Source organism: Streptopelia decaocto (genome assembly GCF_964273445.1).
Source record: "Streptopelia decaocto genome assembly, chromosome: 1".
Lineage (NCBI taxonomy): Eukaryota > Metazoa > Chordata > Aves > Columbiformes > Columbidae > Streptopelia > Streptopelia decaocto.
The window spans coordinates 7,320,841-7,343,196 of record NC_138663.1 but is presented as its reverse complement, the minus strand read 5'-3'; the positions used below and the strand labels follow the sequence as shown (position 1 = coordinate 7,343,196).

The 22,356-nt window shown below is 43.9% G+C and overlaps 2 protein-coding genes across 4 annotated transcripts in view; one reads left to right on the top strand and one right to left on the bottom strand.

Annotated features, from left to right (window-relative positions):
* Positions 1–9,972, top strand: part of UPF2 (UPF2 regulator of nonsense mediated mRNA decay) — a gene marked incomplete at its 3' end in the record, with an annotated part of 59,883 nt that extends 49,911 nt beyond the window's left edge. For 2 of the 3 annotated variants that reach the window (XM_082072635.1, XM_082072634.1), the window contains 2 exons: positions 426–546; positions 8,675–9,972. In XM_082072635.1, the coding sequence (XP_081928761.1) occupies positions 426–546; positions 8,675–8,684 (131 nt within the window). Of the gene's footprint in view, positions 1–425; positions 551–8,674 lie in introns of those variants that run through there. The other variant, XM_082072636.1, reaches the window with a different exon arrangement.
* DHTKD1 (dehydrogenase E1 and transketolase domain containing 1) overlaps positions 1–22,356 on the bottom strand; it is a 106,291-nt gene that overhangs the window by 76,568 nt on the left and 7,367 nt on the right. The window lies entirely within an intron of this gene.

Below are 22,356 nucleotides of genomic sequence, written 5' to 3'. Positions count from 1 at the left end.
CATTGTCCAACTGTTACTATTTCAGGGTAGTTTAATGTTGTGGCTTCTGCTACTGCTGAGAAGCTTTGTCCCTGATCATTGGTAAAGAAAGTGGTGGTTGGTGTCTTTGGAAAGAAAAGGTCACAGCCCCTTTCTTAAGCACCTGTGATGAAAACCATTGCTGGCAGTTCCTTCTGTAAGAACATCTGGAAACGCAAGTTCATATTATGGGGTAGCTTGGCTTTGTCAAAGCTCTCTATGCAATTTAGTAACTTCTTAAAAAATTAGCTGTTGTGGAATAACTTGAGCGTTAACCCTAAAGTATAGCACAGTGTAAATATCGTGGGTTTTTTACGATATAGCAGTGAAATGTGCTTGTGTGAATTCCTCTTTAAAAAGATGCATAGAAAGTGTATTTAACTTTGTTTTTCTGTACAAAATTACAGAAATGTTGCAGTCTCTGGCACAGCGTCCAGCTCCAGCCAATACAAATCGTGAACGGCGGCCTCGTTACCAGCATCCGAAGGGAGCACCTAATGCAGATCTAATCTTTAAAACTGGTGGGAGGTAGGACAATCTTCTCTTAAATGTGGCAATTCTGGTTCTAGGCAAGTAATTACCTTCATAATTGAAACAGATAATGATCTGTGCAGTGCAAGTGTATGTGTTAGTAGTTTCCATTCTGAAGCGTTCTGTTCAAATACCGAGCAGTGTTTTGTGCTTCTAACAGTGCCTGTAAATACGTCCTTGGCAGAGGTTTGGAAACCAGAGGATAATTTTTCAGTTGGGAAACGGCTGGTAGAATCTGATCCTCTTTTTATAGGGGGAAAGATGCAAGTCTGCTTTCTCAGTGAGAAAGGGAATAGGATATTTTTTACTATCTAAATTCCTATTGTAGTTTTTCAGTTTGGTGAATCTGAGAGCTACACCTCTGTATTCAAAGCCCTGAATGGAAAGTGAATATAGTAAAGGTGGGGACAACCTTTGATTTATGGTATGCAAGAGCATACCAAAACCAGTATTAACATGAAAAGAGTCGTTCCAGACTGCCTAATAGTCATGTTGCAGCTTTAATATATCTCACCGTGTCCTTTCTCACTTGGAGTAAGCTTGCAAATAAACCATTAAATTAACCCTGCAGCACAGATTTGAATAGAGAGAGTTTCAGGGGAAACGCAGACTTGCTTTCATGTTTCTCTTCTCAAGTTAATTTTGGAGGCGGATACATAGAAGCAGCAACTGGGAAAGGAGAGTTTACCTCCTAATGGGTCTTTGTCAACTACGTATTAATGCTGTGTTACAGTAACATTGCCAACTTCTTTCTGATACATTTTTATAGTCATTTTGTACCTTTCTGATGATCACTCACTCCACTGAGACCCTATATAGATACTGCTTGTACAGTAAATTTAACAATAATTTAAACAATTTACTATGACAGAATTGTTAGAATAGTTTGGGTTGGAAGGGACTCAATAAAACGAGTAGTGGCGTCCATTTAGCTTTTTCATATCACTGTGGCCTAACACTGCCATAGAAATAGAAACTATTCACTTGCACTGAATTGCCATAATACTTGCAAGTGTTTCATAAAAAACTGTGCAGTCTCTTTTCGGTCATCTTTCCCAAATGCCTTGCAACCCGTACAAGGAGCACGCTGCAGTTGCTCTTCCAATACAGCAGCCAGATCAACAGATGTGATATTTGCAGATTTTTTTAATGCAATTCTTTTGAAAGCTTTTTATTTTCAGACATAATTTAGGACTTAACTGTAAACTAGGGCAGACGTTGTCCGGCAAACAGTTTAAGTAGCGTTTGCTTGTTCAAATAGCTGCGCCATACGCCTGCAATTCTGATGTCATTTTATATTATGTCATTTACTCTTTGTTCCTTTTAATCTATAACCTCCTTCGGGGACCAGGAAGTTTGTTTTATCGGGCACGTTTTATTTATTGTATAGTGCAGTGCTCAGGTTTGTGGTCATGGGTCAGTTGAGCCATCTCAGCCCGTGGTGAGGGAACGTTACTTTTCTTAATCCCAACTGAAATACATTTAAGCAGAGATTGATTTATTGGAGACTGCGGGTCCACCACGGGCTTTACCACTTGTGGTATAGGTTGTCTGTCACCTACATATTTAGAACTTCTGATTTATGATATATGGAAGGTTATCTTCTGACTTTGAGGGGTGAACTGCTGTCTCTCTGCCCAGGATACCCTCATATTTTAGTTAAGAAGTTACCCTGTCACTCTGAGGACACTGAAGTCTCTTTCTATTTACTGAGAGCAAGTAGGAACTGAGCTATTCCAATATCTGTTTGGGGAAGTTTTCACTTTCCTACGTGATAAAACCAATTTCTATTATTACAGATGTTATCATATGATAAGTGAGCTGTGTTGCATTGTTTTTTCTTTATATATGAAGACGACCAACACGTTATTTTCTTGCAATAGTAACTGAAGTTCATTGAAAATAATAATGTATGTTACTTTCTTTTTGAGCTATGCAACTTTTTATTTTCAGTTTCCTGAATTTAGGGATAATCTGAGCAAGTAAATCTCCGAGTTGATTCCCCTGAAATGTACAATCTGATGGGTTCTGGTAGCTGAGGTTTGGATGAGAACTTTCTTGCATTTCCAGTAGTGCGAAGAGTAGTGAAATTGATTTCATGTTTTTACCTTTACTTTTGTGTTTCAAACACCTTTTAGAAAGTTCAATCCAAATCTCCCTGTCATAATGGGCGAGCCACAAATGAATGAAGGCAGCAGTGGGATCTCTCATATGTTTTTAGCTGTAAAGAAATACTTCGCAGTGTTTGTTTTCTCTTAATATCCTTTTTCTGTCTTAAATGCAGTGAGATTTACAGGCTTTGTCAGATTTCTTATTATTTAGCGTGTGCAAAATGCTGGATCAAAACCCAGAGTTTATTGCTGTTCCTTTGGAATCTCCTGCTTGTATAGCCTCAAGTTTTAAGACCTGCTAATCCTTCAAGAAGGAAATTATTTTGGGGACTCACACATTTAATTAAGGATGACTGGCCTTAAAGATCATTTACTGTGACTCCATTAAAAGCAGCGTTCCTTGACTTGCTTCAGCAAAACTGGGAAGGCAAGAATTTATCCTCTTGCCTCCAGTTCTTTAGCATTTGTGTATTAGAAGAGGACTTTGGCTGTCAAGCTGTTCAACTAACACCTTCAGGAAACACACAATTTACAAAAGTTATATTTTTTTGGTGATAGAATTATCATGAAAATATTCTTTCAAGGTTCTGGAGAACTGCCTCTTGCTTCTTCAAAGTGTTTTTCCTTTGTTTAAAGAAGATTAAGCTGCATTCAATGCCTTGCTTATGGAGTGAAATAACCATGTGTTATGAATTCAATTTAAAAACATTGATTACCAAGAAAGAAAAAAGAATTGCAGTTAGAAATCTGACTATAGAGAAGAGAATGGACCTTACAGAGAAGTTTTTTTACCCAGTTAAACCTCTCCTTGTTCCCTTGTTCTGGAAGTATGATAAAGAAAGAGGGCCTGTCTGTGTCTAAAGGCCCATTGGGATGCTGATGGAAGCAGGCAAACTAAATAATATTCAAATTAATTGGTAATTTCAGGTCTCCTATTTGCATCTGCCTCTTATTTATCCCATTGAATAAAGAAAAATGAAGCATAAGGGTAATAACAGGATGCTAGGGTTTTATGAGCTAAGTATTCTCATAATGAAGAGTCATTAATGCTGAAAAATCAGAGTATGGATAAGAAGAAAAAATGTCAATTTAACATGAATTATTTTGGCTAGTGGACAAACACACTTCACACATCACCCCCTATGAGCTGATGTATTGACCCATCTTGTATTTTGAAGCTTTGAATTTGCTACTCACTGTCATACCAGAAGTCCTGGGCAGCCTAAATCCAGTTTCTCTGTTAGGCTTAGTCTAGCTGATTGTTGGAGACTATTGGTGTGATTTTCTCAAACCCCACAGACTCTGGGGTGTTGGCAGAGCCCTGTCTCAAACTGCCAAATCTGTCCCTTCATTTATGGCACTGCTTTTGAACTCTTTAGTTGTCATTTTCAATGATCTCTTGTAGTCTTTTCAAAAGAAATTGAGAGGTCATCACTTTAGCAGTCATATTTTGCTTTTGATTCAGGGATTTTTATGATTGAATCGCTCCACTCTTTGCATTCTCGCTATCATAAATACTTAAATTCAGTGCTCTATTTAACTGTGCGCTAGCTCAGTTCACCTTATTCTTTGTCATCTTTTTCACCAGTATTTTCATCTCGACCCATTATCTGTCCCTCTTGGTCCTGTTCTACAACCTTTTCCCCAACACGTTCACCTGCTCGTGCAGCCAAACCTGCCTCTTGAGCTGGGTGAGAGCAGGAAAGCCCAGGGGCGGAATAGGATGGGGAACAATCCCAAATCCTGCAGCACTGGAACTGAGAAAAGAAAAAGCCCCATCCTCAGGTTTTGTCTTGGCAAGGTGGTGCCTGTTGGGCTCTGCAAGTGTAGATGCCGGTCTAACCCAGACAAATGCGAAGAGAGACCTGATCACAATTAGAAGGGAAAGGAAGGCAAGGTTTTACTTATTAGCACACTCGCTTATTAAGACTTTGTTTAAAAAAGTCATTTCAATATAAATAACTAAAAACCGCTGCGGCTTTGTGGCCCTTTGGAAACTAACTATCAATCCTCAAAACACCTTCCTAGTGGTAACTCACTTTGCATACTATGGCTTTGATTTTTTTTATATGAATCTGTGATGTTAACAGTATGGAAGTTGAGAATTCAGATTGGTCAGGAAATGATGAGGGCACCTTAGTTTTTGTCCAAAATGTACTCTGAAATGTGATTGTTCGCAGAGAATATATTCTTTACAGCTCAGTTGATAACAGCTATTTAAAATCTAGTACTATATTTTTCAATACAAAATTGCTAGTTAATGTTCTATGGAACATCATTTCCAATTTTGCTGTTGAGAGCGTAGTCACACCAGCAGTAGCAATATGTGCAGGATTAGCTGGAAGCTGAGGTTGATTTCCTTAGATTATCTCAGGGACCAGTTGAGAGCAGGAGGCTGAACTTCAGATGCTGTTTTCCTCTTGAAAAACTGTCCTTCCCGCTAAAGCTCACGCACCTGAAAGCAAGAAAAAGCCTTTAGCACAGCAAGGCACGCAAAGAACTGAAAGAGTATCATGTTTAAACCAGAAAAATAAATTCCAGGTGTTCATTGTGTTTCTATTTCACGCTCCTGGTTTGGGTTAATGTGATTAGAGAGACAGAGAGAGCACCAAAGCTGAGATTAGGCACGAAAAGCAAATCAACGAGTGAGTTTTGAGGTGTTTGGAGAAGGACTTGGTTTCATATATTCATGTGGGCGTGTTTCATTTTAAGCCATAACGTTGTCTTCCTGACTTAAGTTCTCCCAACTTCATATGTGTGATGGGTTTGTGATTATTTCCTGCCCTATGCTATATTATGTTTCTGTGCGTTTTTACAAGTTCTGGTGTTCTGTGCCAGCCCTGATTATGTAAAAGTGTTTCTCTATCACATGGAGTATGTGGGGAGTATTAGTACTTACACAGTGGTGTTGAGAAGATTTTTATACAAATCAATAACTGTTGGTAGCAGGGGAGGGAGGCGAGGGAGTAGATGGCAAAAAATTGATTCATTTGGCACATAGAGTTCATGATGATTTTAATTACAACTATGTGCTAAGATTAACCTTGCCAGTATAGGTTTGGATTGAGTTTACCAGTTTGGAGAGAAGTATTGTGTGAAATACCTGGTTTGGGAAAACCGCTACTAAGATTTTTATCAGCATCACTTTGCTCATATCCATTGAAACTCTGCTCACTTGGCCTTATTTGCTGCCAACACGCTATGTTTTGGACGTGAGTAATTTTTACAAAGTTAGATACGTGCAGCTACTCCTAAACTTTCTCCCTCCTTCTCTATCAACAGTAGAATTATTCTTTTTTAAAGGGAGATGGAGAGGTAGAAGCACAATTCTGCAATTCGCTGATGTTTGAGGTTTCTTCTCTGCAACATTCTGCAAGTGAAATCTCATTCTACTAAATCTATTAAAATCAAAGTTCGCTTCTTTTGCAACCACTTCGCCAATGTTCCTCATATCGAGTGTGCCACGGAGGATTGGAAATATTACATTACGCAACACTAAGATGTGGTTAAAACCAAGTAGTAGAAGCAACGCTGCAGTAAGTGCTAGTGATGCGTCAGCTCACAGAATCACAGAATGTCAGGGATTGGAAGGGACCTCAAAAGCTCATCCAGTCCAATCCCCCTGCCGGAGCAGGAACACCCAGATGAGGTTACACAGGAAGGTGTCCAGGTGGGTTTGAATGTCTGCAGAGAAGGAGACTCCACAACCCCCCTGGGCAGCCTGTTCCAGTGTCTGTCACCCTCACTGAGAAGTTTCTTCTCCAATTTAAGTGGAACCTTTTGTGTTCCAGTTTGTACCCATTGCCCCTTGTCCTACCATTGGTTGTCACTGAGAAGAGCCTGGCTCCATCCTCATGACACTCACCCTTTATATATCTGTAAACATTAATGAGGTCACCCCTCAGTCTCCTCTTCTCCAAGCTCCAGAGCCCCAGCTCCCTCAGCCTTTCCTCACACGGGAGATGCTCCACTCCATCATCTTTGTTGCCCTGCGCTGGACTCTCTCCAGCAGTTCCCTGTCCTTCTGGAACTGAGGGGCCACAACAGGACACAATATTCCAGATGTATTCCAGCTCGGTATTTCCAGACAAAAATGTAAAGTGTTTAATTAAAATACACAAATATTGGATAACAAAACAAAGCAATATGTGAGAATACAGAATTACTGTGAATACAGAATTACTGTGAATACAGAATTACTGTGAATACAGAATTACTGTGAATACAGAATTACTGTGAAAGCTTTATCTGTTACAAGAAATATGGAAGTTACTATGTCCAGTTTAACATTTTCCTTGCAAGATTTTCAATAAAATTAGTTTTAGGTTAAATTACTATTCAACAAATGCTTGGGGTTTATACACTGATGTAAAGAAACATTAAATCTCTTGCTTAAATGGTGAAAGACTTGGGTTTGTCACCCTGGAGCTTTCTTGTGATTGTAAATGTCTGATTTTTACTTTGCTTTGTACTACTAAATTTTAACTTGCAGTCTAGAAATCAACTGCAAACCAGCCCAGACACAGTAACTGACAACGTGCCAAAGTTAGTGACACTGATTTAGTGCTACCGCTCGATTACTCTGCTCTTGCTGAATCACATGCCTAAAAACTCATGGAATTTTTCAATGTATATTTACATTCTTAAGAGAATTAAACGTGACTTTTTGTGGGTAGGGATGTGTTTTCCACGAACAAGCAATGATCAGAGATTTTTAATACAGCTCTTGTCTCTCAAAAACGTTCTAACCGATGATTTGACTCTAGAAAGCCCTCGCTAATGTTTCTACAGGACTTCTAAATGTTAAGCTGCACAAGAAAATGAAAGCTAATACTAGATACTAATACTAGATACTAATACTAGATACTAATGCTAGATACTAATACTAGATACTAATGCTAGATACTAATGCTAGATACTAATGCTAGATACTAATGCTAGATACTAATGCTAGATACTAATGCTAGATACTAATGCTAGATACTAATGCTAGATACTAATGCTAGATACTAATGCTAGATACTAATGCTAGATACTAATGCTAGATACTAATGCTAGATACTAATGCTAGATACTAATGCTAGATACTAATGCTAGATACTAATGCTAGATACTAATGCTAGATACTAATGCTAGATACTAATGCTAGATACTAATGCTAGATACTAATGCTAGATACTAATGCTAGATACTAATGCTAGATACTAATGCTAGATACTAATGCTAGATACTAATGCTAGATACTAATGCTAGATACTAATGCTAGATACTAATGCTAGATACTAATGCTAGATACTAATGCTAGATACTAATGCTAGATACTAATGCTAGATACTAATGCTAGATACTAATGCTAGATACTAATGCTAGATACTAATGCTAGATACTAATGCTAGATACTAATGCTAGATACTAATGCTAGATACTAATGCTAGATACTAATGCTAGATACTAATGCTAGATACTAATGCTAGATACTAATGCTAGATACTAATGCTAGATACTAATGCTAGATACTAATGCTAGATACTAATGCTAGATACTAATGCTAGATACTAATGCTAGATACTAATGCTAGATACTAATGCTAGATACTAATGCTAGATACTAATGCTAGATACTAATGCTAGATACTAATGCTAGATACTAATGCTAGATACTAATGCTAGATACTAATGCTAGATACTAATGCTAGATACTAATGCTAGATACTAATACTAAATTCAGAAATCAACTTTGCACTTCAGTATTTCAGCATCTCATTTGGGAGAAAAAGGCAGCTATTTCTGAACAATTTTAGATTCATCTGCTGAGGTTGTGTAGGGGACTTTTCCTGATGTAAATGATCTACGTTCTTTCACCTGGTTTGGTCTTTGGAAAGAAATTATGCAGTAAATAGAAATATGTAACTTAAATATGTAAAGTATCAAAATCACTGTTGTTGAGTGGTTGCGAACCCACGCGGTGTTAGATATATCATATTAAGCTATTTATTTTCTCCTTTCTTTCCGTAGGAGACGTTGATCCAGCAGCAAGCGTCATTTCATTAGGTCCTGTATCTCTGATGTTGTGGATAGTGGAGTCCTCCGGCGATTGAATGAGAGCAGCGGCCACATCTCAGCATGTCAGTCTAGAGCATTCGGAATCGAAACCTGGGGCAGGCTGGGGCCGTGGGGCAGAGACGACGGCCTCCCCTCTTCCCCCCCAACCCCACGCAGAACAAGTGGAAGCTTCCAGTCATGGCCTACCAAAAAATATACTTAAAAAAATAAAATTTAAAAAATAAAAAAAGCTTTTTGTTACGGGAACCGCGTTGAGGGTTAATCTCAGAAGAGCAGAAGTAAATGAACGAGGTGGTGAACTTGACCAGCGAGCAGCTCGGTGGAAACGAAGATCAACTTGGAATTCAGATGGATTATGCCGGAATGGGAAAAGTCTCTGACGCTCAGGATGTGGGAGAGTAAAGTTCAGAACTTGACGCAAGTTACGTTATCCCTGAATGGGGCGCTTCGTGCGGGAAGGATATTCTGTGGCGGCTGCAAATCTACAGTAAATCTGAAAGAGAACCCTGACAAGTAGGATGACTTCTTATCAAACACTCCTCAGCGAGAAAGCTTTTTGCTTAAGGAATTACCTTTCGCTGCCAGATGAGTGAGAAACGGAGGGTGGGGAGTGGGGAGGAGCGAAAAACTCAAGAGCAAAGGAGGTAAAAACGCCTGTTGAGGTTTAAAATAGAACGTGAAGTTGATTAACACGGGGTGTTGACTCGTACTGCTTGGAACAGCCTGACACCAGCCTAAGGACAGGGATATAGCTGAGCCCATTGTATGTATCATTGAAAACCAAAACGTGCCAGTCAGCGTTCACGGGAGGATGTCAAGGAGTGGATCCAAATGTTTTGTTGATCTTCATGGGTTGATAAGCCTCTGTGTCAATTGAAACAAGCAATGGAAAAAAGTTTAAAAAACAAAAACGAAGATTTAAGTCTGGAAACAAGTAGAATTTTTATTTTTTTCTAAGTAGAAATGAGGTTTCTTGGTCTGTTTCTGACAATCTGTTATTTATTAGCGTAGTGTTTTGTTTGCTTTCAGGTAGAGGTAGTCAACTGAGTTAAGGAGCTCATCTGTATGTTACTACTAATTCTTATTTTCTAGCTCTTTTAAAATCCTTTTTACCACTGTTTTTGGTTTCTGCATGTAGGAAAGAGAGACTTGTAAAACTGTAACATTTCATACAGAAATGCCGCCCGATCTTCACCAGCTTCAGAAATCTGACCTTTGCCAATGCTGCAATAAAGTGTTGTAATTTAGAATTATCGTCTGTCTCTTTACGTTTGCTTTGCTTCTTCTGATACGATGTTGTTGAGGAGTTTATGGTATATCACTGCGCTCGGGCAGCGCTTCATACAAGTGACGTAAGAATAGGTGGCGTTTTACCAAAGCAGGAGGATTCCTGCCCCAAGAAACAGTCTTGAAATGTCAATGCAACATTTTCTTGCTGTTCTGCAAGGAATTGTGAAACTAAGATTGTGATTTCACATACCATAAGCTGCCATATGCATTTAATTTAACCTCAGATAAATAAAGCTGGGGTTTGCTAGATTAATACTAATGAAGTTCCCTCTTGCGGCTTGTTGCATTGGTGCTGACCCATGAAGCGGTGAAATGCTGTGATGGACCAACAGCAGCGAGGAGAACAACTCCTGTTGGTGATAATACGCTTAAAAACGTAAGTGAAATTGTGGCTGAATAGTGTTTGTGTTGCTGTGCTCAGGTGGTCCCGAAATAGACAGCAGCTTTGTGCTTCAGCTGTAAGCTCAGGTGGTTACAGTGAATTTTAAAACACTTAAGTTTGCCAGGGTGATTTGGGGAGAAGTCGGCAAGGTGTTTAAAATATACCTGCTTTTGAAAGTTCAGTTCTTTCGTGGCAGAATCGAGCAGGATGAGCAGAGGAAACTGCAAGTGCAGCTTTAGGTTTGCTCCTTTCGTTCCCACGCTGCTGTGAGTCGGGGATCAGAAGTGACAACAGCACCGTCTCCATGGGGCTGTCGCTTGAAGATTTTAATAACGTCGCACCCAGGTGTGTGTTTTCTAGATTTCTGCCAGGTTTCGATCTCAATTTGGCAAGAGACTATCCCCAAACCCACCTTTCCAAAGGAGCATCCGCTCTCACTGTGCCCTGTGAGGAGGAGGACGCTGGAGGAAGAACCAGGTCTCTATTTAAAGTCTTATGTTTAAACAGCCCGTGCATCCCTTCTAATATCATTATTTTTCCCACATACAATTTACAGTTGCATTTATTAATCGCATTTGTAACTCTGAGCTCCTCCAGGAGCATCTTTTACAGCAATATGACTGTATTCGTTGGTCAAATCTAATTTCCACATCCCTGATGAAAAACATCCACCGATTCCTAATAGCAAATTAAGCATCTAATTGTGGTTCAAACTAAAGTCACCTTCCTTTTCTTCAACGTGCTGCTTAGTTTCAAAGGCATTTAATTTATCCAAATTGAATAACTGCGTAAAAATAAAACATGCAAATTCACATTAGCTTTATTTTGTATTTTCCAATCTGAATGCCTTGGATGGAATTGGGATCAATGGAAATATCTTTATAAAATTATTTGCTGAAGATAGTTTGGGGTCAGGTGGGGATTCCCATGACCTCAGGCCAAAATCAAACCACAACACAGCGAAACCTTTTGAAGTTTAGTTTTAAATTATGCTAATGCTAGGCTGAATAAAACTATGTCAAAAATCACTGTGAGCAAAACACTCGGGGTTGAACAGCAAAATAAAGACGTTTGTCTTTTCTTTATTGCTTTTCCGAGCGCCGGCCCCACACCCCTTGGTGGGCTCTGCGCTGTCCTTGCAGAACAGTTTTGCCACCCGAGTGTTTGTCTCTGTGAGTATCGGTGCTTTATCCAGATTACAGGGTGTTTGTTTGCATTAACAAAGTCAGGTCTAATACCTTTGCTCCTCTTTTCCTGCCGTGCAGTGACCCGCAGGTGTGACAGAAAAGTGGTGCCCGGTTCAAGCGGTGGCAGCGTTTGGTGGGACAGAGGAGGTTCCTCTCAAGGGATCTCTTGCACAGTCTGTTTCTAAATCAGCATTCCTGAACACACACGGAAAGAGTTAAATCCAGAAAAATGCACATAGATGAAGTTGTTTCATGTCCTTGATTATGTAAAATATTTCTGTTATCTTACCGTCCTCCGGAAAGAATTTGGACTCGGGTCAGGTCCAGGGGTTTGGAGATGGGTGAGGCTCGTGGAGCTGCCTTGCTCACAGCCAGGAAATGTGTTGCGTGGTTGTACTCAGCTATTATTGTTGCCTTGGTTTTCTGTGGTTCTCTCTCTTCTCCCATCTCTCAAGGCAGGGACTAGGGGAATGAAGTCCCTCCTCTTGTAGGAGATCAGGTTCATGACCAGCTGAGGAACCTGACTGTGCACAAGTCCATGGGCACCCTATGGCATCAGAGGGCTATGGTGACAGGATAAGGGGCAATGGCTTTAAACTGAAAGAGGGCAGGTTTAGATTAGGTATTAGGAATAAATTCCTCACCCTGAGGGTGGTGAAACACTGGAACAAGCTGCCCAGAGAGGTGGTGGATGCCCCATCCCTGGAGACATCCCAGGCCAGGCTGGACGGGGCTCTGAGCAACCTGATCTGGGTGAAGATGTCCCTGCTCATGGCAGGGGTGGCACTGGATGAGCTTTGAAGGTCCTTTCCAACCCAAACCGGTCTGTGCTTTATGGTGCATCCCTTGCCAGCCTGTTTGAGCCGAGGTGCTGTTAGTCCTTGCTATGATGGACCCGTGGTGGCTGGGCCCAGCTTCACCTGGAATATCAACACTCACAGGCAACACAGAATCACAGAATGTCAGGGATTGGAAGGGACCTCCAAAGCTCATCCAGTCCAATCCCCCTGCCGGAGCAGGAACACCCAGATGAGGTTACACAGGAAGGTGTCCAGGTGGGTTTGAATGTCTGCAGAGAAGGAGACTCCACAACCCCCCTGGGCAGCCTGTTCCAGGCTCTGTCACCCTCACTGAGAAGAAGTTTCTTCTCAAAATTAAGTGGAATCTTTTGTGTTCCAGTTTGTACCCATTACCCCTTGTCCTACCATTGGTTGTCACCGAGAAGAGCCTGGCTCCATCCTCCTGACACTCACCCTTTATATATCTGTAAACATTAATGAGGTCACCCCTCAGTCTCCTCTTCTCCAAGCTCAAGAGCCCCAGCTCCCTCAGCCTTTCCTCATACTGGAGATGCTCCACTCCCTTCATCATCTTCATTGCTCTGCGCTGGACTCTCTCCAGCAGTTCCCTGTCCTTCTGGAACTGAGGGGCCACAACTGGACACAATATTCCAGGTGTGGTCTCCCCAGGGCAGAGTAGAGGGGCAGGAGAACCTCTCTGACCTACTGACCACCCCCCTTCTAATCCACCCCAGGTACCATTGGCCTTCCTGGCCACAAGGGCCCAGTGCTGGCTCATGGTCACCCTGCTGTCCACCAGGACACCTTCAACTCCAGCCGGCCATCCCGGCCACCTTTTTTCTACCCTGCAATGCTGTAATGTGATAAAATTTTAAAAAGGGTCTAAATATTTTTTAAAATAAATTGCTGAGTTTTCAGACATTCTAACGTCATTACCTTCCCAAGCCTCCAGAGAAATGTCAGATCTGCTGTTTGTGTTAGGGAGAGAAAAGTATATGCAAACCCATCAATGCACATACACCATGCCACATATGCATAATGTAATTTTATATATATTAAGGCTTAGAAAGCCACTTCTGTATTGTAGAGACTGTGTGATCTATCAGGTTTTCAGGTGTGTTTTTGTTTGCCCTGCCCGGTGAAGCAGTAATTGTGCGCTTGGCAGGCTGAGCGCTGTGAGCAGTGACCGTGCTGGGCTCCGGCGCTTTGCTGATGCAGCCGTCTCTTTATTTCACACGGACTTCAGCAAATTCGGTGCCGTAGCAAAGTGCTGATTTGGGGAAATAACCCATCGTGGCTTTTCCCAGCCGACTCGGAACCGAGGGCGAGCAATTCAGTCCACACACGTTCAACCTGAACGACCTCCAGTGCTGCTGGGACAGGCCGTATCCCAGCCAGCTGAGTGAGTATTTTCAAAATAAACACAATAATAATGATACCACGAGGCTGCTCTTGCCCCCTGATAAATACATTAAATCTTATTTTTTAATTTCCCTTTTCTTTTGGGCTTCGTCACTGATTTCCGCGCTGAGGTTTTTCCTCGGCCCTGCTGAAGATGCTCATGGGAGACGACACTTCACCGTCTCTTCTCAGAATTCCGCTATAAATAGGTTATTTTCCAAGCGTACCGGGAGAAGGAAACTGGGCAAGAATCAAACAAGTGAGTAAATGTCAAAATATTTACTTGTATTGTTTGAATTATAAACTTTGCTTTTAAGTTCTTGTTGTCAGGGTATAATTGTGCTATTAAAACACTTGGTGTTTATGACTGTTGTCAGAAGAACAAACACTGTGTTGAGTCCCTCCTTCCTTCCTTCCCTCCATTACCTGGATCCAAGCCATCAGGCAAATAAATAAATGGTTGAGATGCTTAAAAAGGAGGAAGAAATTCCGATTTTGCTAATGTTTATTTGTTCATCGACATTTACCTGTAGGGGAAAAATTCCTGTTGGGAGTGGGATAAAGGGGAGCGACCTTTTGTGCTGGAAACAAGTCACGGTCCACAACTCAGGAGCTTGAAAACCTTGTTGTATTTACCCTTTGATGTTTGTGGGTGGGTTTTTTGTTGGTTGGTTTGTTTGTGGTGGTGGTTGTTTCGTGGATTTTAGGGTTTTTTTCGCCAATTTTTTAGTAAGGCCACCCCCATCACGCTTTCATTCCTGTATTTTACAGCCCTAATGCTCTTGACTGGGACCTGGGATGCTGGTGATGCTCTTGTCCCCGATGGGCACCACGCAGCTCTGGATGAGGGGTGGAATGAGTAGATCATGGGGATTGCGGTAGGTACCCGGCTGCACCGGCTGCGCCATCCGCTTGATGTAAGTCATTGAAGTTTGGGGAAAAATGCAAACTTTGAGTTTATCTACATGGTGTGAAATCCTTGGAGCTGCATTCGGCCCCAAGAAATAACCCCCCCAGCCTGCTCTTGTGACATTATCCAACACTTTAAGGCTGGTTAGGTCGCTCAGCTCTGTTGACAGAACACACTTGTAGCCGGTTCTCTTGCCGCTGGAGCCCCCTCGATGACCCTCTGATGGTTTCTGTGGCAGTTTGTCCTACTGCGCTGTCACTTCTCTGCGTGGCCAAGTACCGCTCCAGCCTTGTGCTGGTTTGACTGAAAGACAGTTAATTTTCTTCATGCAGTTAGAAATCTTTATTTTCCGAAGGGGACGTGGATGGGACAGACATTGCCTGACATCCAGACTGATCAATAAGAATGTTCCGTCCCATCAGCATCTTGCTTCGTATTGAAGGAGAGTCGGGCTTTTCCAGGTAGGGAGACAGAGACCGAGACCCGTTCTGGTTCTGCTGTTTCGGTTGAGATCTGTTCAGGAGTTTATTTATTTCGGTCTTTTTCCATCCTGCTGTTTGCAGAGGCCTCTGGGCATTTTTTTGCTCCTCTTCTCCTGCTCCTCTTCTCCTGCTCTTCCCGGGATCCACTGTTGGGACCAGGTGCTGCTTCCTGGGTGCTGCTGCTTGGCGTGGATGGAGTTTGTGAGGAATTGTATTGACCATCTTTTACTTTATTTTCCATTTTATATATAGTGGTATATTAGTATTATTTTATTAAACTGTGTCTATCTCAGCCCACAAGTTTCTCCCTTCCCCTTTGATTCTCTCCCCTATTTGTGGATGTGGGGTGGACCGAGGGAGTGGCTGTTGTGGTTTTGATCGCTGGCTGGGGTTAAACTGTGACGAGTGTGCTTAAGGTATTTTTGTCACTTGCCACCCAGGCACTGCTGGGTCTGTTGCAGTTGTATTGCCCAACCTGCCGGTGCTGCCCGGTCCCACACAAGCTCCATCCCAACAGGTGGGTGTTCAGCCACCCCGTCCCCTCGTCACCCTGCAGTGACACAGGTGAGGAGCCTCGTTTCAGGGTAGACACAGCTCGTTGTAGGAGTTTTAATCCTATTTATTTCAGATTGCAAATTCCCCACCCAGATGTAGGAATGAGCTCTGTGCACATGAGGAGCCTTGTGCTGTGTACCGTTCTTCCTCAAAATAGGAATTTGAACTGGAAGAAGACCTTTAAATGCAGGAAACTCCATGAAAGCATCACCAAAGGTGGGGTGACCAGCCAGGGAGTGACGCTGTTGTCTCCTGCTGGTGTCCCACATGTGTAGAGCAACCGAAATTCAGGTACCTTGGTCTGGAGCTGCATTCTGTAGGCACCTGAGGTCCATGTCTCTGCACAGGACACACATGGACCTGTAGGAGAGGGGCCAGAGGAGCCACGGCAATGATCCGAGGCTGGAACAGCTCTGCTGGGAGGACAGGCTGAGAGAGTTGGGGTGTTCAGCTGGAGAAGAGAAGCTGCGGGGAGACCTTATTGTGGCCTTTCAGTGCTTAAAAGAGGGTGATAAGAAAGATGGGGACAGACATTTTCCAGGCCTATTGTGATAGGACAAGGGATGATGATTTTAAACGCGAAGAGGGGAGATTCAGACCAGACATGGGGAAGAAATGTTTTACACTGAGGGTGGTGAGAGCCTGTCCCAGGTTGCCCAGAGAGGTGGTGGATGAACCATCCCTGGAGACATCCCAGGCCAGGCTGGACGGGGCTCTGAGCAACCTGAGCTGGGTGAAGATGTCCCTGCTCATGGCAGGGGTGGCACTGGATGAGCTTTGAAGGTCCCTTCCAACCCAAACCGTTCTATGATTCTGAGGCATCTGTGTGGGACTGGCTGATACGATACGGAGTTTGGGGCAGGCCTGTGTCTTCTCCAGTGGCAGCAGAGGCTCAGGCGGGGTGTGCTGGGGCATGAAACATCTCAAAATACAGGTGAGCAAACGAATTGGGTTGCTCTGACTGCAGTCAGCTCGCTGCAGAAATGCTGAAACACTTTTAACAACAGACTTAATTTTGCTTTAGCCTCTCCGGTCAGCTCTGCCTCCCCTGCAAACAAGGGAAAGCACGTGTGAATACAGGAGCTGGGGATGCCAAGGAGCCTGCTTAGGGCTGCAATTTGCCACTTACCGCTCCTTAAAAACCTGTTCTCTGGTTGATTTGGTTAAATAAAATAAAATATCCCCATTTTGGGGATAGATGTTAATTTCTGAACCCTTGGCTTACTTTTTGGGCAGCTCCTGGGTGTGAAACCATCAACGCCATGGAAGAGCAGTGACTGTGACCACCTCTCACCTCTCCCCAGGGCCACCGGTTTCAGAGCCCCTTCCACAGGGACCAGGACATCGCGCAACCGCGTGTGCCCGGCGCCAGGGCCACCGCTCGCCCTTCGGGGACGTCGCTGCTGGAAGCCCATGTCTGCTCTACCAGCGACAGATACAGACGTTCCTGGCCGCAGAGCTGCCCCGTGCTGCAGTGTCACTGCACAGGTGAGCTGGTTGTCCCCCTTGCTGGGCCAGTATCCAATTTCTAAAATTATATATATAACATATATACACACAGATCTCTCCCTCTCATATATCTGTTCACTGTAAGCTAAAAGTCAGATGTTCTCTCCCGGGAAGCAAGACTTGAATGCATCAGTAAGGCTTTCATAACCCACCTGAAGAGAGGTTTGGTGTCTCCGTTATAATAATCCCATAAGTGGTTATTAAATTGCTGGAAGTTGCATTCCTGTGATGGAAATGAAGCCCAAGGAGTGAGGGGGATCTCAGAGGCAGCTTTGGCTTTTCTTCTCTCTGCTCTGAGCAGCTCCACAGGTGCTGATGGGGCTCCGGTTCCTGCTCGGGCTCGTGGCAGCCTGATGGGGGAGCATCAGTTTGCTGCTCTCTGGGAGTTAAGCTGAGCTTCTGCAGGCAGATGTGGGCTCCTCATCCCTCCTGCCACAGCCTTTCTTTTCCAGTGGACAGATGGACGCAACAAACTCTCGGAAAAACTCTCCCTTTCTTATTGTAACGCCCGAGAGGTGTAATTATGGTTTATTATTCAGGCTGGTCCCAGATCCCACGCCCTGTGACTCTAGGGGGGTTTATTACTAGCTGTGAGTCTTGCCCAAGGTAAAATCAAACCAGCGTTTGGTTTCGGAGGAAGAGCAGCTGTTCCCTCTGCTCTCAGGGTTTATTATAGGATGTGGAAGGAATCGCTGTGCTGGGCACACAGGGCCCATTTCCTGGGCTTGAGCACTCTGGAAAACTCCTGCCATAAATAAAACTTAAACACAATCAGGCAAACTAAATCCGTTTAGAAGGCAGGAAATGTTCCATGGTAATGAAGTTTGTGTCGTGAAGCCTGAAGATGCTGTTGATCCTCAACCTTTGTGCTTTCTTGTATATTGGAAATAGAAATGTGCTGACAACTGTTTCCTAATAGATGTTTAGATATGAAGAAATGATCTCCCTCCTGCCATCAGAACTTGTACAAACGCTCTTTTCCTTCTGGGATCATTCCACCCTCTGAGCATCAGTACAATTGGGTGGCTTATCTTTGTTAATCAGAGTATGAACAGCTCATTGCACACGAGTCTGAGCTCCCAGCCTGCTGGTTTTTCAATGCTCCCGAAGCGGTAGGTGTGGTGGGGGAGAGGAAGGTGATTCAGGATTAGTGCCTAAGCCTGGGAACCGGAAGGTCAAGGTTCTATCTCTGCTCAGTTTTTCTTGGCTTACCATCCCTGCCCTTGTTTCCGAGCTGGGAAATGCAGCGCTTGCCCTTCCTCGCAGGGATGGATAAGCAGGCAGAGAATAGATTAAAAAAATTACAGTTTTCTGATGCTTAAAATAACAAAAGCCCAAAGAAGAGAGCTGCTGTTGAAGTTATGGGAAAAAAGTACATCATGAATGTTTGATGGTGAATTTGACCTCCCCAAACCTCTGAGGAAATGAGTGATCCTGTTGGTGATGTCTGAGGCTGAATCAGAGAGGGAAGTGACTTACAGGGGAGGCCGTGTCAGCGATAAGAGCAGCGAGCTGTGCCAGCTGCTGTTGGCACTGGTGTGGGGCAGGCCCAGCAAGACCCAGGGTCCCCGAGCTGTGGGGCAGCTCGGTGCGGCTCTCCAGGCTCACAAAGGAGCTCTGCGAGGCTGCAGGGCCACTCCTGGGATGTGTGCACAACTTGCAGAGCTTGGGTGTAGTTTTGTGCATCAGCAAGAGCCGGCAATGTGCAGTGCAGCCCTGGATCAAATCACATCATCACAAGGAGCGTGGGCAGCAGGTCAGGGAGGTGATTCTGCCCCTCTGCTCCGCTCTGGTGAGACCCCACCTGCAGTGCTGGTCCAGCTCTGGGGTCCTCAGCACAGGACACACTTGGACCTGTTGGAGAGGGGCCAGAGGAGCCACAGGAATGATCCGAGGCTGGAACAGCTCTGCTGGGAGGACAGGCTGAGAGAGCTGGGGTGTTCAGCTGGAGAAGGTTCCAGTGAGACCTCATTGCAGCCTTTCAGTGCTTAAAAGGGGCCTGTACGAAAGATGGGGACAGACTTCTTAACAGGGCCTGTTGTGATAGGACAAGGGATAATGATTTTAAACTAAAGAAGAAATTTTTTACACTGAGGGTGGTGAGAGCCTGTCCCAGGTTGCCCAGAGAGGTGGTGGATGAACCATCCCTGGGGACATCCCAGGCCAGGCTGGACGGGGCTCTGAGCAACCTGATCTGGGTGAAGATGTCCCTGCTCATGGCAGGGGTGGCACTGGATGAGCTTTGGAGGTTCCTTCCAGTCCAAATGGTTCCATGATTCTCTGATGTTCAGCAGTAACCACCAAGCTGCTCTCATACCTAGGTCTGGCTGCTCTGTGTGTGGAGCAGCCCCTGCCCAGCCTGTTCCCATTAGTGTCTCAGATGCTGTTTCAGTAACTCTGCTGAAATCTTCTGTTTGCAAACCAGGACAGGGAGCGGAAGGATGTCAGGGCTCCCCAGGTAAAGCAGCAGGAGATGACACACTTCTGTTCAATGAAAAGCTCAAGTAGCCCCACATCCCAACCCATCCTGCTCCAGGTTACTCAGCTCCACGTGAGGCTGTTACCTCACAAACAGGAATTACTGCAGATTTTTGCAATAGATAAGGTGCAGCGATCGTTGCCTTCCACCCCATGCAGTGTTTAGCTGCTGCAGCTGTGGCAGGGGTAGGAAGGGCTGGTTTGAGAGCACAGCAGGGGAGGTGACACCACTGAGGGACTGTTGGGGACACTGGGCTGGGGACAGCAATTGCAAGTGAGGGAAGTAAAGCCAATAGTTGTGCCAGACCTCAGGCAGCAGCTTGATGGCATAAGGACACAGAGGATGTTCATCTCACAGGCTTTGGAATTGGAGTTGTACCCTGATTTGATGGCTAAACAAAGTATGTTATATATTTTCTTTTAAATTTAAACCTTCAACATAACTCTAGTTTTATCAAGTTATTTGATTGGGGAAGGGCACTATGGGTTGTGGGGTTTTTTGGTTTTGTTTGGTTTTAACTATAGGAAAAAAAAAACACCTCATAACCTACACAACTTGTAACAGCTGCATTTCTTGGTGATACAGAGATCCCCATGTGAGAAGATCAAGGTCCCAGGATAAGAGCAACTCGGCAGCCTTGGGGAACCTCTCAGAATTAGTTTGTGATTTTAAGAAACCCCTGTGAAACATTAATTAAAGTGAAGCCTCACCAATAAAAGAGAAACTGAAGGGGAGTTGCTCCTTCAAGCCTCCCAGCTGGTTTCTCTGGTTTTTCCTCAGGCCTGTTCAGTTTAATCCTGAAGTTACTGATGGCTCTTCTGGTTTTCTGTATTTTGCTGATTGCAAGGAGACTCGGTGAAAGAATCTGAAGGCTGAGAAGAGCCCTATTAACAAAAATAATCTTTCCTTGATGATCCTGTGAGGTAAGAACACATCTGCCCAGGGATGCACCCACGACTTGTCAAGGAAGGCATTTCCTCCCCTGGGAGGAGAAAGCCCCATTCTGAGAGCAGAAAGAAGACCAAACAAACACAAAACACGCAAGAGAAGGGTGTGTTCCCTTGGAAGGGTTTGTCTCCATCCAGTCTAAGGACCCTCCTTACCTCAGGGGAAAACATTTTATAGTTTGGGAGTCAACAGCAGGATGAATCCTCCTCTGCCTTTGCCTCTACACAAGGCAGGGATTATCCAAAAACAGGACCCCATGCAGGTGAGGGTTGTGTGCAAGAGGTGATGAATTAAACGCTTCCTCCCGTCTGAGATCCACATCTAAGGAAACATCCATATCTTAGATAATATCTGTTCTAAAATCACCTTGCTGAAGCTAATTCCTAGTGCCAGTTCATAAGCTTCTGCTGGCAGAGGTTGGTCTGGTGCATTAACAGGAGTAAGGAAGGACAAAATCATGTATCTACCTGAGGTGGTGGCCAAGCAATGCTAAATGAATGAATAAAGGGATGGCCGAACTCTCAGGGCTGTTCCAGCAGGGCTGTAAACTCACAGCCTCTCAAAATATTAAAAGGAGGCTGGTAGGTGAAGCCAAGCCAAGGTGCTGTCAGATTCTCAGAGCCAAAGAAAGGTTGGGAGGTAACACCGAGAGGTAAATGTGTTTATACAAGGTAAACAGACTTTCACGTTCCTCCACTTGCTTCACATTCACCTCCCCATCTTTCAGTGCCAAACTATTAAAGACAAACAGCTTGCTGAGGGTCCAAGTCATCAAGAACAAGTTATCTGGAGCTGTGGGTGCTGTCAGGGTACAGAACAACCTGAAAACTGAACCATTGGGGCTGAGTGGTGGAGCTGCAATCCCACAGCCTCCCTGCACCCCCTGCTTTTGAGCTGCTCTGCCACAAAACTGCTGAACAACCAGGCAGCCCAATAACCTGTCCTGTAATTTCTAATACACCTTTGTAGGTTCAGTTACAAAATATGCTGAGTTCATTCAGGAGCATAAATTACAGTCACTCTGTGCCTCCAACAGGACTGAAAAACAGCCCCAACTGCTGAGCTAGAACTACCATCTTTAGCCCAACTTATTTTTTTGTTTGTGTTTATGAACCAAGCACAGAAAGAGTCAAAACATGAAAAGCTTATTCCCACAGCTGCCACCACTTGAAAGGCTGACAGTAACCAGGGCACTGCGTGAGGTTTTACCCTGCAGCAAAGGTGAGGCACTGGAACTTGGTTCGAGTTTCATTCTAGATTGAGCCAAGTTAAATCTGCTCCCACAGGCTCCAGGCTGGAGCTGGACACAGTGAGGAGAGGCCACCTGTCCTGTCCTGGCCCAGACCTGCACCCAGGCCCCGAGGCAGCCCTGGAAAGCTCAGGGACTGGCTGAGCTTGGGAAATCAATTAAAATCACAGCAACATAGACACACAAAACAAGATACAAAAAATAGAGCTAAATTTATATACAGGTTATTAACAGCTAGGCTCTTAACTTCATGTAATACACGGCTTTACTTACTATAGTTTTAGGCACGGAGAAGGATTTACCAGCAGGATATTTGCTCTAATGAAGGGCCACAATTAATACCTCGTTCCAAGTCCTCCCTGGGCAGACCTGCTGGTGCTTTTTCAGAGAATCAGTTTGCTTGGAAAAGACCCTTAAGATCGAATCCAACCACAACCTAATT